Source organism: Labrus mixtus, chromosome 13 (assembly GCF_963584025.1).
Source record: "Labrus mixtus chromosome 13, fLabMix1.1, whole genome shotgun sequence".
Lineage (NCBI taxonomy): Eukaryota > Metazoa > Chordata > Actinopteri > Labriformes > Labridae > Labrus > Labrus mixtus.
Genome location: NC_083624.1, coordinates 2,936,835 through 2,949,068, shown reverse-complemented (window position 1 = coordinate 2,949,068; position 12,234 = coordinate 2,936,835). Strand labels below are relative to the sequence as shown.

At 42.3% G+C, this 12,234-nt stretch overlaps 1 protein-coding gene across 6 annotated transcripts in view; it reads left to right on the top strand.

Moving 5' to 3' along the window:
* The window catches only part of usp9 (ubiquitin specific peptidase 9), a 37,576-nt gene that overhangs the window by 16,965 nt on the left and 8,377 nt on the right, over nucleotides 1–12,234 (top strand). For 5 of the 6 annotated variants that reach the window (XM_061053148.1, XM_061053144.1, XM_061053146.1 and 2 more), the window contains 25 exons: nucleotides 242–375; nucleotides 491–581; nucleotides 1,068–1,181; nucleotides 1,284–1,512; nucleotides 2,603–2,698; nucleotides 2,806–3,017; nucleotides 3,214–3,454; nucleotides 3,620–3,769; nucleotides 4,058–4,178; nucleotides 4,294–4,424; nucleotides 4,860–5,138; nucleotides 5,248–5,385; nucleotides 5,640–5,777; nucleotides 6,082–6,248; nucleotides 6,364–6,472; nucleotides 6,617–6,763; nucleotides 6,914–7,060; nucleotides 7,177–7,384; nucleotides 7,476–7,696; nucleotides 8,102–8,289; nucleotides 8,379–8,552; nucleotides 8,640–8,781; nucleotides 8,963–9,719; nucleotides 11,670–11,793; nucleotides 11,878–12,103. In XM_061053148.1, coding sequence (XP_060909131.1) covers nucleotides 242–375; nucleotides 491–581; nucleotides 1,068–1,181; nucleotides 1,284–1,512; nucleotides 2,603–2,698; nucleotides 2,806–3,017; nucleotides 3,214–3,454; nucleotides 3,620–3,769; nucleotides 4,058–4,178; nucleotides 4,294–4,424; nucleotides 4,860–5,138; nucleotides 5,248–5,385; nucleotides 5,640–5,777; nucleotides 6,082–6,248; nucleotides 6,364–6,472; nucleotides 6,617–6,763; nucleotides 6,914–7,060; nucleotides 7,177–7,384; nucleotides 7,476–7,696; nucleotides 8,102–8,289; nucleotides 8,379–8,552; nucleotides 8,640–8,781; nucleotides 8,963–9,719; nucleotides 11,670–11,793; nucleotides 11,878–12,103 — 4,684 coding nt within the window. The remainder of the gene's footprint in view (nucleotides 1–241; nucleotides 376–490; nucleotides 582–1,067; nucleotides 1,182–1,283; nucleotides 1,513–2,602; nucleotides 2,699–2,805; nucleotides 3,018–3,213; nucleotides 3,455–3,619; nucleotides 3,770–4,057; nucleotides 4,179–4,293; nucleotides 4,425–4,859; nucleotides 5,139–5,247; nucleotides 5,386–5,639; nucleotides 5,778–6,081; nucleotides 6,249–6,363; nucleotides 6,473–6,616; nucleotides 6,764–6,913; nucleotides 7,061–7,176; nucleotides 7,385–7,475; nucleotides 7,697–8,101; nucleotides 8,290–8,378; nucleotides 8,553–8,639; nucleotides 8,782–8,962; nucleotides 9,720–11,669; nucleotides 11,794–11,877; nucleotides 12,104–12,234) is intronic. The other variant, XM_061053145.1, reaches the window with a different exon arrangement.

Below are 12,234 nucleotides of genomic sequence, written 5' to 3'. Positions count from 1 at the left end.
TGCTGGTTATTCTATGACAAACACACACACAAACACATCAACACACCAAAAGCTGCTTTCTTTAATGTCCCTGAAAGAAACAAATGAAAGAATCATTCATGCAGTGTTTTCTGAATCAGAATTTTGTTACTGAGTCTGTTATATCAGCTTAATTCTCTCTCTCTCTCTCTCTCTTGGATCCTGACTGGATTTATTTTTGTCCCCCTCACAACCTCCACTTTTCCTGCTGTTATCTCCTCAGTCAAACCCAGAGAAGTCCTCATGTGTTTTACCGCCACGACCTGATCAATCAGCTGCAGCATAACCATGCCCTGGTCACCTTAGTGGCTGAGAACCTCTCAGCCTACATGGAGACCATGAGGCAGTTCTCCAAAGGTACGTTGTCACGGCCCAAAATAGCTCCTTTTGTATGTTGGATATCTCATATATGCAGCTTTTGGACCAATGATTTGGGGTTTCAACGAATGCTCCTGTCTCTATTTTTTTACAGAGGAACAAGCTGAGTTTGACCCCCAGACGGTCAGGCCAGGAAGCCGCTACAGCCATGTCCAGGAAGTACAGGAACGACTAAACTTCCTGAGGTACAGCATCACCTTGAACCTCTCAAAATCAAATACAAAAATAAAAAGTAGTCACTATTAACGTCCCTAATTGTAAACAAGAAATTACCTAATATTTGGTGCCTAGGACTTCTAATTTTGAAACGGATATCTATATCATGTGAATATAGTATCTAGTATCATTTAAATGTATTGTGACATTCATAGTATCGATGTATTTGTGTATTTATATGTGGAAAAGAAAACTTTGATAATGTAAAATATATGACATACTCTGACAACCTGTGTAAGCTGCACAGCACATTCAGAGTACTTGCGCTGCTTAGTTGAAGTACCTCGTTCAAGGACAACAGTGCGTAATAATTGAGAAAGTGGCACCTAGAGACTTCACACTCAGCAATTATTACAATTCAAGACAACGACATCATTGTGACCTTCAAAAGCTAGCTTCTCTCACTTCGGGCAACAGGTGTCCACTATTGATTTTCTTCTTTTTTCCCCCCCCAGGTTCCTACTAAAAGATGGCCAGCTGTGGTTGTGTGCCCCACAGGCCAAGCAGATCTGGAAGTGTCTGGCTGAGAATGCAGTGTTTCTCTGTGACCGTGAGGCCTGCTTCAAGTGGTACAGCTAGATTTTCTCTCTTGTCTTGACCTGAATGAATCCCCCTACTTTTACCAGTCAGCAAGCAATTGTTTTAAATGCTTTGGTACTATTTCTTTAAAGGTACTCGAAGCTGATGGGTGATGAGCCGGACCTGGATCCAGACATCAATAAGGACTTCTTTGAGAACAACGTTCTGCAGTTGGACCCATCCTTGCTCACAGAGAATGGGATGAAGTGCTTTGAGAGATTCTTCAAGGCTGTCAACTGCAGGGAGGGCAAGCTGGTAGCAAAGCGCAGAGCCTACATGATGGATGACCTGGAACTAATCGGCCTGGACTACCTCTGGAGGGTGAGGAGATTTGTTCCAACAGGCACATATAAACCCATGTTTTTGCTTATTTGGTGGTGGAAAGTGCTCTGTCAGTCTTTTACTTTACCCGGTTTTGTAATAGCTTTTAGAAATTGAGGAGAACTTATTTTAGCCACCTTGAACACCACTCAAATCTGTTGAACTAACAGAGACTTTCTGAATTTGAAAGCCCTTGGTAAGAAAAATATGTTTTTATTTTGGAAAGAGTGCAAAAGACTTTGCAAATACATCCGCTCTTGTTCCGAAAGGTCTCTCCCTGGCCCGAGATGTTTATTAAAGACCCCACATCTTTCAGGGGCAATTACTCACATAATGTGCTCTCACTTAGCCTAGTTCTCTCCGGCACTGACATGTTACCTCATGCATCTGCAAGCCTTGTGGCACTTTTGTAAGGTGGAACATTGAACTGAGCAGGTGAGGGGTACGAAGAGAAGCTGCTCCCTTCCTCTGCTCCCTCTGTTCTGATTGCATAAAAGTAGTCGACCTTTTTTACTAAGATTTTATTCCATTTTATTTTATTTTTTTAACAGTTTGTTGTCTTTAGTAAAGGGAAAGTTTTTATATTAGATTAAAGATTGCACAATGTTTTATTGTTGTATTTATTGCTAGGTAATAGATAGTATGGTAAACCCTGTATTGTATTAGTATATTGAATAGTAACCCCTGTATTGTATTAGTATATTGAATAGTAACCCCTGTATTGTATTATTATAATGAATAGTAACCCCCTGTATTGTGATCAATCTTGTTCTGCAGTAACTCTTGCCAATGCATAGCTTGAACTGTGTATGGAGCAGATAGTCTATTCTGTTTCTGAGTCACTGATTCTCATGGTCTACATATTGTACTTGAAGAATAAGATCATTTATTTTTTCATTCCTTTGAGTTAATGTATCTTTGCACTCTGATTAGTATTTTTTTATACACACAAATCTTTGAGCATATATAGGCCTTTATATGTGGAGTTAATGGGAAAAGAGATGAGTCCTCAGACCTTGTGTTAGTAGTTGGTAATAAGGCTCAGTTTTCCTGCGACTGGTCTGATACAGAGTTTTTTTCTTTGTCCCAGGTTGTTATTCAAGGTAGTGATGACATTGCCAGCCGAGCCATAGACCTGCTGAAAGAGATATACACCAACCTCGGACCAAAACTCCAAGTCAACCAGGTAAACTGACAGCTTTGCTCTGTAGTGGGTTCGTGGTTTCTATTTTATTTTATTTTATTTTTTAATATATAAACTGCATCTGTTGCATCTGTTTTCTCTCCATTCAGGTTGAAATTCATGAAGATTTCATCCAGTCATGTTTTGACCGTCTGAAGGCGTCCTATGACACCCTGTGTGTGTTAGATGGAGACAAAGATAGCATCAACTGTGCCCGTCAGGAGGCTATCCGCATGGTGCGAGTTCTCACTGTACTCAAGGAGTACATCAACGAGTGTGATAGTGATTACCATGAGGAGAGGACTATACTGCCTATGTCAAGGTACAGTCACAATGACATTAACCTCATTTGTAATTTCATGTATTGAAATCAACATTGTTGCCTATGCAGCCAGTGGAGTGGCCCTTTAAATTATTGTGCATAATCGTTCTCAAGCATTTTCATTTGTTGTCCAACAAACAAGGGCTTAAATGGTCTTTAGTCATTCGATAAAACTGTCTTTTATCTTCTCTTGCAGAGCTTTCCGGGGGAAGCACATCACATTGATCGTCCGTTTCCCCAACCAGGGGCGTCAGGTGGATGACTTGGACATTTGGTCACACACGAACGACACAATCGGCTCTGTTCGCCGTGGCATCCTAAACAGGATCAAAGCTAATGCTGCACATACAAAGATAGAGCTCTTTATTGGCGGGGAGGTCGTTGATCCAGCTGACGATAGGAAGCTGATTGGACAGCTTAATTTGAAGGACAAAACGGTATGAATGTTGAACTCATCAACACGGAATAATTGTGTCTTAAAATTGTAAACGCACTTAAAGAAACATCTGTCTCTCCAAAATCCCAACTGGATGAACCCATGGACACCATGGTTAGTTTGTTTATTTCTGTTAGTATTAAAACTATGTCAAATCTTTGTGTAGCTGATCACGGCCAAGCTGACCCAGGTGAGTGCCAACATGCCCTCAAGCCCAGACAGCTCGTCTGACTCATCCACTGGCTCTCCTGGTAACCACGGCAACCACTACAGCGATGGGCCCAACCCTGAGGTGGAGAGCTGTCTTCCTGGTGTGGTGAGTTAAACAGCAGAGATTATTTGTGTCCGGTATAACCAGATATTCCCTTCAGCCTTGTAATACATTACCAACACAGCAAGGGCGGAGTGATGTTTGACGTACAATATTAATTGAAGAATTCTTATTTGTTATTTATGTTTTGTCAAGCAAGTGCTCTTACATTAATGTGAAGTCAAATCCATCTTCTTGAAGGCCAACATGACTCATCTGAATGTTAACGTCAATGATTTGTGTTTCTGTATGTAAACGGCATCGTTCTTAACGTGCACCTCCATGTTTTTACAGATAATGTCGCTGCATCTTCGCTACATCTCCTTCCTGTGGCAGGTTGCTGATCTGGGCTGCAACCTCAACATGCCACTGCTTAGAGATGGAGCTCGAGTTCTCATGAAACTCATGCCCCCAGGTACATAAACACATGTGTTTTGAATGTCAACCATGAAAAAGCACACCCACACAGACTCATACACAGGCATAAGGAGCTCATGGTTGATGTTTCTGTGATCATTCTGCTTCCTCAGATAACACTACCGTAGAGAATCTGCGAGCTGTGTGTCTGGACCACGCCAAGCTCGGGGAGAATAGCCTCAGTCCTTCCTTAGACTCGCGCTTCTTTGGCCCCTCACCCTCACAAGTGCTCTACCTCATTGAGGTGGGTCTGAATGTGTATTTGCATCACAAGTTGTCATCTTTGAGCCTCAGTATACATGTTTTTTGTTTGTTTATTCTTAGTCAAACATTTTAACAAGTATAATATAATTTTATTAATATAATTATAATATTTCTAATATTTTCTCTTTCAGTGCATGTTATTATTGTGTTTTATATGTTCGGGTTTAGGGTGAGGTTACACTGGTTTGAAGAGGGCTACAGAAAGTAACAATATTATTATGTTCAGCTGTTGTACCGATCAGATTGATATTATCAGTATACTAACTGGGTAACTGCAATTGACTTAATACTCTTTTTGCTCTTACTCTGCAAATATACCACAAAATACAATCCCTGTGTGAGACAGGCCCATAGTTTCTGTACCATGTCTGTTGTTCTAAAAGGAATTTCTGACATGTTTCTGCCCATGTTCCAGGTTGTTTATGCTCTACTGATGCCAGCCAGTGCCACTCTGGGCGAGGACGCTAGTGACTTCCAGTACAACTTTTTAAAGAGCGGCGGGCTGCCCCTGGTGTTGAGCATGCTCACCAGGAACAACTTCCTCCCCTCGGCCGACATGGAGACAAGGCGTGGGGCGTACCTCAATGCTCTGAAGATCGCTAAGCTCCTCCTCACTGCTGTAGGCTTCGGGCATGTGAAAGCTGTGGCTGAAGCCTGCCAGCCCAACGCTGAGGGGAATATTCCTGTCTCTCCGGTTAGGCCACACATAGAGCTCACCACAGAGACATACCCATACCTGCATGACTGGTTCCTCCATGTTTGCCTGCCATATCTCTGACATCACTTCTGCTGCTTGTTTACAGATTAATCAGGCCACTCATGACCAGGCCCTGGTCCTCCAGAGTGCCCTGCAAAACATCCCAAACCCTGCCTCAGAGTGCATGCTGCGCAACGTAGCCATCCGCCTGGCGCAGCAGATTTCTGATGAAGTAACAGAAAATGTAAGAAAATCTACTTTTCAGTGGTTTGTAATGGTTATGAATTGAAATGGATAGTTTTTATTACGGTTTCTTAGACAGTTATTTAAGGTTGCATGACTGATTGGATAAGCTGGTAATAAGAGTTGCATAAACAAAAGAAAAGGATGTTAAGAAATGTCAGTTTAAGCAAACCCTATATAGGTAGATAAAAAATCTATTTGATTGAGCGGTTGTGTTTGTGATAATGGCTTTTATGGGAATATTTTTTTCACCAGAATTTCTTCCAGGCATCCAAGTACATCCCAGACATATGTGTGATCCGAGCAGTGCAAAAAATAGTGTGGGCATCAGGCTGTGGTACAGTACAGCTCGTCTTCAGTTCAAATGAAGAAATCAGCAAGATATATGAGAAGGTAAGAAGCCTTTGAATGTTTCTGTGGAGGTCTTAATTTTGGAAAACATCAGTATTATAAATTGAACAGTAGTAAAGCACACTGTGTGACACTTGTGCAGCACATACTTCAAAAATAGATGCAGACTGTTGTAGAACCAGAGAGACAAGACAGCTCAGTCCCCAAAAGGTCTTTAAATTCAAGCCAGACACAACCAGTGAACAAAGAGCTTTTGATGAACTTAGGGGACTTTTAATGGATTAATAATAAAAGAATTTGCTGCACATATTTTATCATAATATTTTGTACTCTCTCTGTATCGTAGACAAATGCAGCTAAAGAGCCAGATGGGGAAGATGAGCAGGTGTGTTGCGAGGCCCTGGAGGTGATGACGCTGTGTTTCGCCCTCATGCCCACGGCTCTCGACACGCTCAGTAAGGAGAAAGCCTGGCAGACCTTCATCATAGACCTGCTGCTACACTGCCACAGCAAGTGAGTACACCTGGATGTGTTACTGAAGCATTAATGGTGGCAGTTTCATTGTCTCTAGACGTTTCTATTACTTCATGAATATCTTGATGCTAGTGTTGTGATTTGTTGAAAACAGGTCTGTGCGTCAAATGGCCCAGGAGCAGTTTTTCCTGATGGCAACACGGTGCTGTATGGGCCACAGACCCCTCCTCTTCTTCATCACCCTTCTCTTCACTGTGCTGGGGGTGAGTTGCTATATTCTTTGTGTTCCTGTAGACTTTAATTAGCGCCTTCCCCCCCCTTTGACTACATGCATTGTAAAACATCATGATGGTCCTATCTGACTGCTTACAAGATCCTAATTTTAAAATGTGTCCTCTAATGTCCAGAGTACAGCCAAGGAGCGAGCCAAACATGCTGGAGACTACTTCACTTTACTCCGACACCTTCTGAACTATGCCTATAACAGTAACATCAACCTGCCAAATGCTGAGGTGCTGCTCAACAATGAGATCGATTGGCTGAAACGGATAAGGGTAAAATGCTCATGACCTCTTTTTTTTTAAACTGAATTATTTCCTGTAATACAGTTTAGTACGTCCCATAAAAAGCAATTTGAGTTTTCTATTTCTTTGCCCTACCAGTTGAATTTGGGACTGAGTTTATGTTATGTTTGCATTTTTAAGGACGAGGTTAAGAGGACAGGGGAGACTGGTGTGGAGGAGACTATCCTGGAGGGCCACCTTGGTGTCACCAAAGAGCTTCTCGCTTTCCAGACACCAGAGAAGAAGTATTACATCGGCTGCGAGAAGGGAGGAGCGAACCTCATTAAGGTAGAATCAACACAACAAGCTTTAAAAAATAAATATTGAGAATTAAATTTCCATTCTCCAAATTTCTGTCCTTTGTCAGCCTTTCTAAGAGATGTATTCCCTATTCCCTCTCTCAGGAGCTGATTGATGACTTCATCTTCCCTGCATCTAATGTGTACCTGCAGTACATGAAGAGTGGGGAGTTCCCCACTGAACAGGCCATCCCAGTGTGCAGCACTCCTGCTTCCATCAACGCTGGCTTTGAGCTCCTGGTGGCTCTGGCTGTGGGTTGTGTACGCAACCTCAAGCAGATAGTTGACACCCTGACTGACATGTACTATTTGGGTATGGAAATACCATTGTTGCTTTTTCAATGAAGTATTTCACTGTTGGTTCATAAATTACATCATGCATGCGGCTCTTCTTCTCTCTCCAGGTTGTGAGACACTGACAGAGTGGGAGTACCTGCCTCCTGTAGGGCCGCGGCCAAATAAAGGCTTTGTGGGTCTGAAGAACGCCGGGGCCACTTGTTATATGAACTCTGTCATTCAGCAGCTCTACATGATCCCTCCAATCCGCAATGGCATCCTAGCCATCGAGGGCACCGGCACCGACGTGGATGATGACATGTCAGGGGATGAGAAGCAGGAGAACGAGGTACAGTGAGAGTTTGTGATGCAATAAAACCTTTTTGAATGTGGATCCTTTGTCAGCACACTGGGGCTGTTAAATACGCTTATCTTGAGCTGAGACAAAGAGATTAAAAGCATGATGTATGATCAGCCTTTTTTTTTTCAATTTTCCTCAGCAAGATTCTCAATTAGTGAATGATTTGACGTTTGAAGAAAGCAGGATTTTAAATTTTGTTAAAAAAAAGCTCTGCACATTTTGTCCTGTGCATGTACAGGGTCGTCAAAATCACAGACCATCAGCATCAAAAGAGAGATCTTCTCTTCTAATATGTAGATATTGTGATAGTAGTGAATTATGTTAAGGTTTACTGGTATGTTTATGTTGGGCATGTCTCTATCAATGTTTCATTCGTATGTTTTGTCTCTACAGAGTAATGTGGACCCTCGGGATGAGGTGTTCAGCTACCACCATCAGTTTGACGATAAACCCTCCAGTAAGTCAGAGGACAGAAAAGAGTACAACATTGGAGTACTCCGTCACCTACAGGTCATTTTTGGTCATCTGGCTGCTTCCAGGCTGCAGTACTACGTCCCGAGAGGATTCTGGAAACAGTTCAGGTATTTCAAAGTCGTTGTGACTGGATTTATGTTGTGACTTATTAGCAGAAGCTGATGTGTAATACTCTCTCTTGTCCATCCTCATTTAGGTTATGGGGTGAGCCAGTGAACTTGAGAGAGCAGCATGATGCTCTGGAGTTTTTCAACTCCTTGGTGGACAGTCTGGACGAGGCTCTAAAAGCCCTGGGTCACCCCGCCATGCTCAGCAAGGTGCTGGGAGGGTCCTTTGCTGATCAGAAGATCTGTCAGGGGTGCCCCCACAGGTGAGTGCAGCCTTTTCTCCCCTGCACAACTACTAGAAATATTAAAATACCTTACATTAACCTGTGATTGCTTTGTTGTGTTCTCAGGTATGAGTGTGAAGAGTCGTTCACAACACTCAATGTAGACATCAGAAACCACCAGAACTTGTTGGACTCCATGGAACAGTACGTTAAAGGAGATCTGCTGGAGGGAGCCAATGCCTATCACTGTGAAAAGTGTAATAAAAAGGTGAGAATGGGGCAACCAGCCAGTCAAAGAATGTGCTTAAATGCATTGGAAGACAAGGCACTTTGGAGGTATTAATGGCTGTCTAATGTTTTCCTGAGTACGTGATTTCCTTGACCTATTAACTTCTTTGTGATGTATTTAAAGAGCTACAGAGATCATTTATGTTTTCTCTCCTTGTCAGGTGGACACAGTGAAGCGCCTGCTGATAAAGAAGCTCCCTCCTGTCCTAGCCATCCAGCTGAAGCGGTTTGATTACGACTGGGAGAGGGAGTGTGCCATCAAGTTCAACGACTACTTCGAGTTCCCTAGGGAGCTCGACATGGAGCCATACACTGTAGCTGGTGTGGCCAAGCTGGAGGGCGACGACGTGAACCCAGAAAACCAAGTGATCCAACAGAACGAGCCTTCTGAGCCAACACCTCCGGGAAGCTCTAAATATCGTCTGGTGGGAGTGCTGGTCCACTCAGGCCAGGCCAGTGGCGGACATTACTATTCCTACATAATCCAGAGGAATGGGGGCGACGGCGAGAAGAACCGCTGGTATAAATTCGATGACGGAGATGTGACGGAATGCAAGATGGACGATGAGGAGGAGATGAAGAACCAGTGCTTTGGAGGGGAATACATGGGCGAGGTGTTCGATCACATGATGAAAAGGATGTCGTACAGGAGGCAGAAGCGTTGGTGGAACGCCTACATCCTTTTCTATGAGCGTATGGACTCACTGGACAAGGACAGCGAGCTTGTCAAATACATCTCGGAGCTGACCATCTCCTCCACCAAGCCACATCAGGTCAAGATGCCTGGTGTCATCGAGTGCAGCGTCCGCAAGCAGAACGTCCAATTCATGCACAACAGAATGCAATACAGCCTGGAATATTTCCAGTTCATTAAGAAACTTCTGACCTGTAACAGTGTCTATTTAAACCCTCCTCCAGGTAGGCAACATTTATATTGTATGCTGATAAATGACCTGTTGGATGTAAAACATAACCTATGTTCATATCATTGAAAAAAAAAATCAATCTTAAACATTCAGTAGGATATTAACACGTTGTCCCCCTCCCGTATCAGGTCTAACCTGAACGAAGATTTAAAGAAACACCTACATAGATCTAAATTAAACCCGTACAATTAATAATGAGACCTTAACCAAGAAAATGTAAAACAAAAAACAGATGCATGCAGATACATCTTGAAAAGAGGGGAGTTTTCATCCAAAAATTGTTGGGTTTTTTTTGCTGGTGGGTGTCCATCATTCGCTCCCTACATGGACTCTTTTCCAAAGCCAACTCGAATGTGATTGACGTTATCAGACAGACCAAGAATATGAAGTGTTATTTTACGTCTTGGCTATATAAGCATACATTTTTAATCAGATAGTATAGCTCACTCCTCACATTTGCACAGTTGTTGCAGAGTAACATAAATGAAGCATGTGATTTAGTTTAATCTGCACAGTTTGACGTCATTCCTTCAGTTATGATTCTCCATATCCAGTGTATCTGCGGGGCTTCTTTGATCTTTTGAGCTGTGACAAAGTCATGACTATGTCTGTTCTGTGGATTGCAAAGCCTCTCTCAAAGATATAGCAGCTGCCGTCATAACTTTATCACGAAATCTCTGCCTTGCTTGTCTTAGCAATAACATTCATGGTGATGCTAACACACAGCATCTCTGTGGAAAGAAATGGTGGTCAGTAGCGTTTAGCATGGACTGCCGAGAAATGCACTGCCTCTGTAATGCATTTTTAATGGAGCCAGAGCCCTGTAATGATCCACAGGAAAATAAATGTTTGGAGGCTGCATCCTCCTCATCAGCACTTGATTGGAATAGAATGATTCAGATTTGAAGAATATATAGTGTGGAGGGTGTATTGGACTTTGTGAGTTTACCTAAATCCTTCTTTCGGCAGAAGCAAAGTGATTGAAAAAAATATAGCCTTATTTTTTCTTGCTTGATTTGTTGACCGTCCACCCACTGGCCGGTTTTCTTTTTATGTTTACTGGACTTAATCTGTTGCTTGTTTTCAGCTGTGCTACATTCTGAGCCGACTACTTAAAAAAATACTTAATCGTCCCTGAGTTTTACATTGTGTCTTTGTCTATGCTGCAGACATGATTTTCTGTCATGTTACTATTGATCAGAGCAGATATGCACCAATTTTACTAGATTAATTCACCAGTCAAATAGTATTTCATCTGAGTTTTATTATTTTACACTAGCAGTTCTCTTGGGGGATCAAAGTAATAAGTGTGTATCTATGTACTGTAGCTCTACACATCGAACTAAGAAAGATATCAACCGATATATCGGTATTGGAATTTTCTCTCTCCTCAATATCGGCCACAAAAATCAGTCATATCGGTCGAGCCCTACTATTGATAATATGAATCATACAGAAAGTAAACTGTGTTTAACACCTGAAAAACAGTCAAACATTATTCATTATGTTGACTCTGTTTTCCAGCAAAATTAATTGATAATAAAGTTATTGTTAATTTCAACCTTAAAATTAGGTCAGAATTGCAGTCTTAAAGCTGAGAGTCAGCTCGACATCATCATCATCATGTTTCTTTAATTTCAAATCGAGTCTTCTGAAGAAAGAGAAACAGGTCACTGTTCCTCATCTTGCAGAATTCATGTATGTTCATGTGGAGTATGAAAACCTACGCTTTGCACCGTGTTTCTCTGGGCCTTTTTGTGATTGTAAAAAGTATCAGGATTAATTATTTGAAGAATTTATTCCATTTCATCCAACGATAGGTACATCTTTCGACCTCTGGGTGCAGCTTCATAGACAGCTGATCTTATAGTGGTGGGAAAAAGTAAGAAAATAAGCTTAAAGATTGTCACTGTTTTATATATTGTTGCTCCTTTGTCAACAGGACAAGACCATCTTCTGCCAGAGGCAGAGGAGATTGCTATGATAAGCGCTCAGCTGGCTGCGAAGTTCCTCTTTAGCACAGGTTTTCACACCAAGAAAGTAGTACGGGGTCCTGCCAGTGACTGGTAAGCTCGATCTGCCTGTTTATGGGGATCTTCTCTGATTTTATCCATATATTCTCCTGATATTCACCTTGTCCTTCCCTCTAGGTATGACGCCCTCTGCATCCTGCTGAGACACAGTAAGAATGTACGCTATTGGTTTGCACATAACGTTCTATTCGCTTACCCCAACCGCTTCTCGGAGTACCTGCTTGAGTGCCCGAGCGCTGAGGTCCGTGGTGCGTTTGCCAAGCTCATTGTCTTCATCGCTCACTTCTCCCTACAAGACGGCCCCTGCCCCTCCCCCACCGCCTCACCTGGACCCTCTGCTCAGGTTGGTGCCAGACTTTGACTAAACTCTGTTAAAATGGGCTCCTATTAAGATTTTGTGAAACATTATTTAACCAATATGTGCCACAGGTAATTACTGAGAGCTTTCCAGACCCGTGTCTTTTCAATTGATGT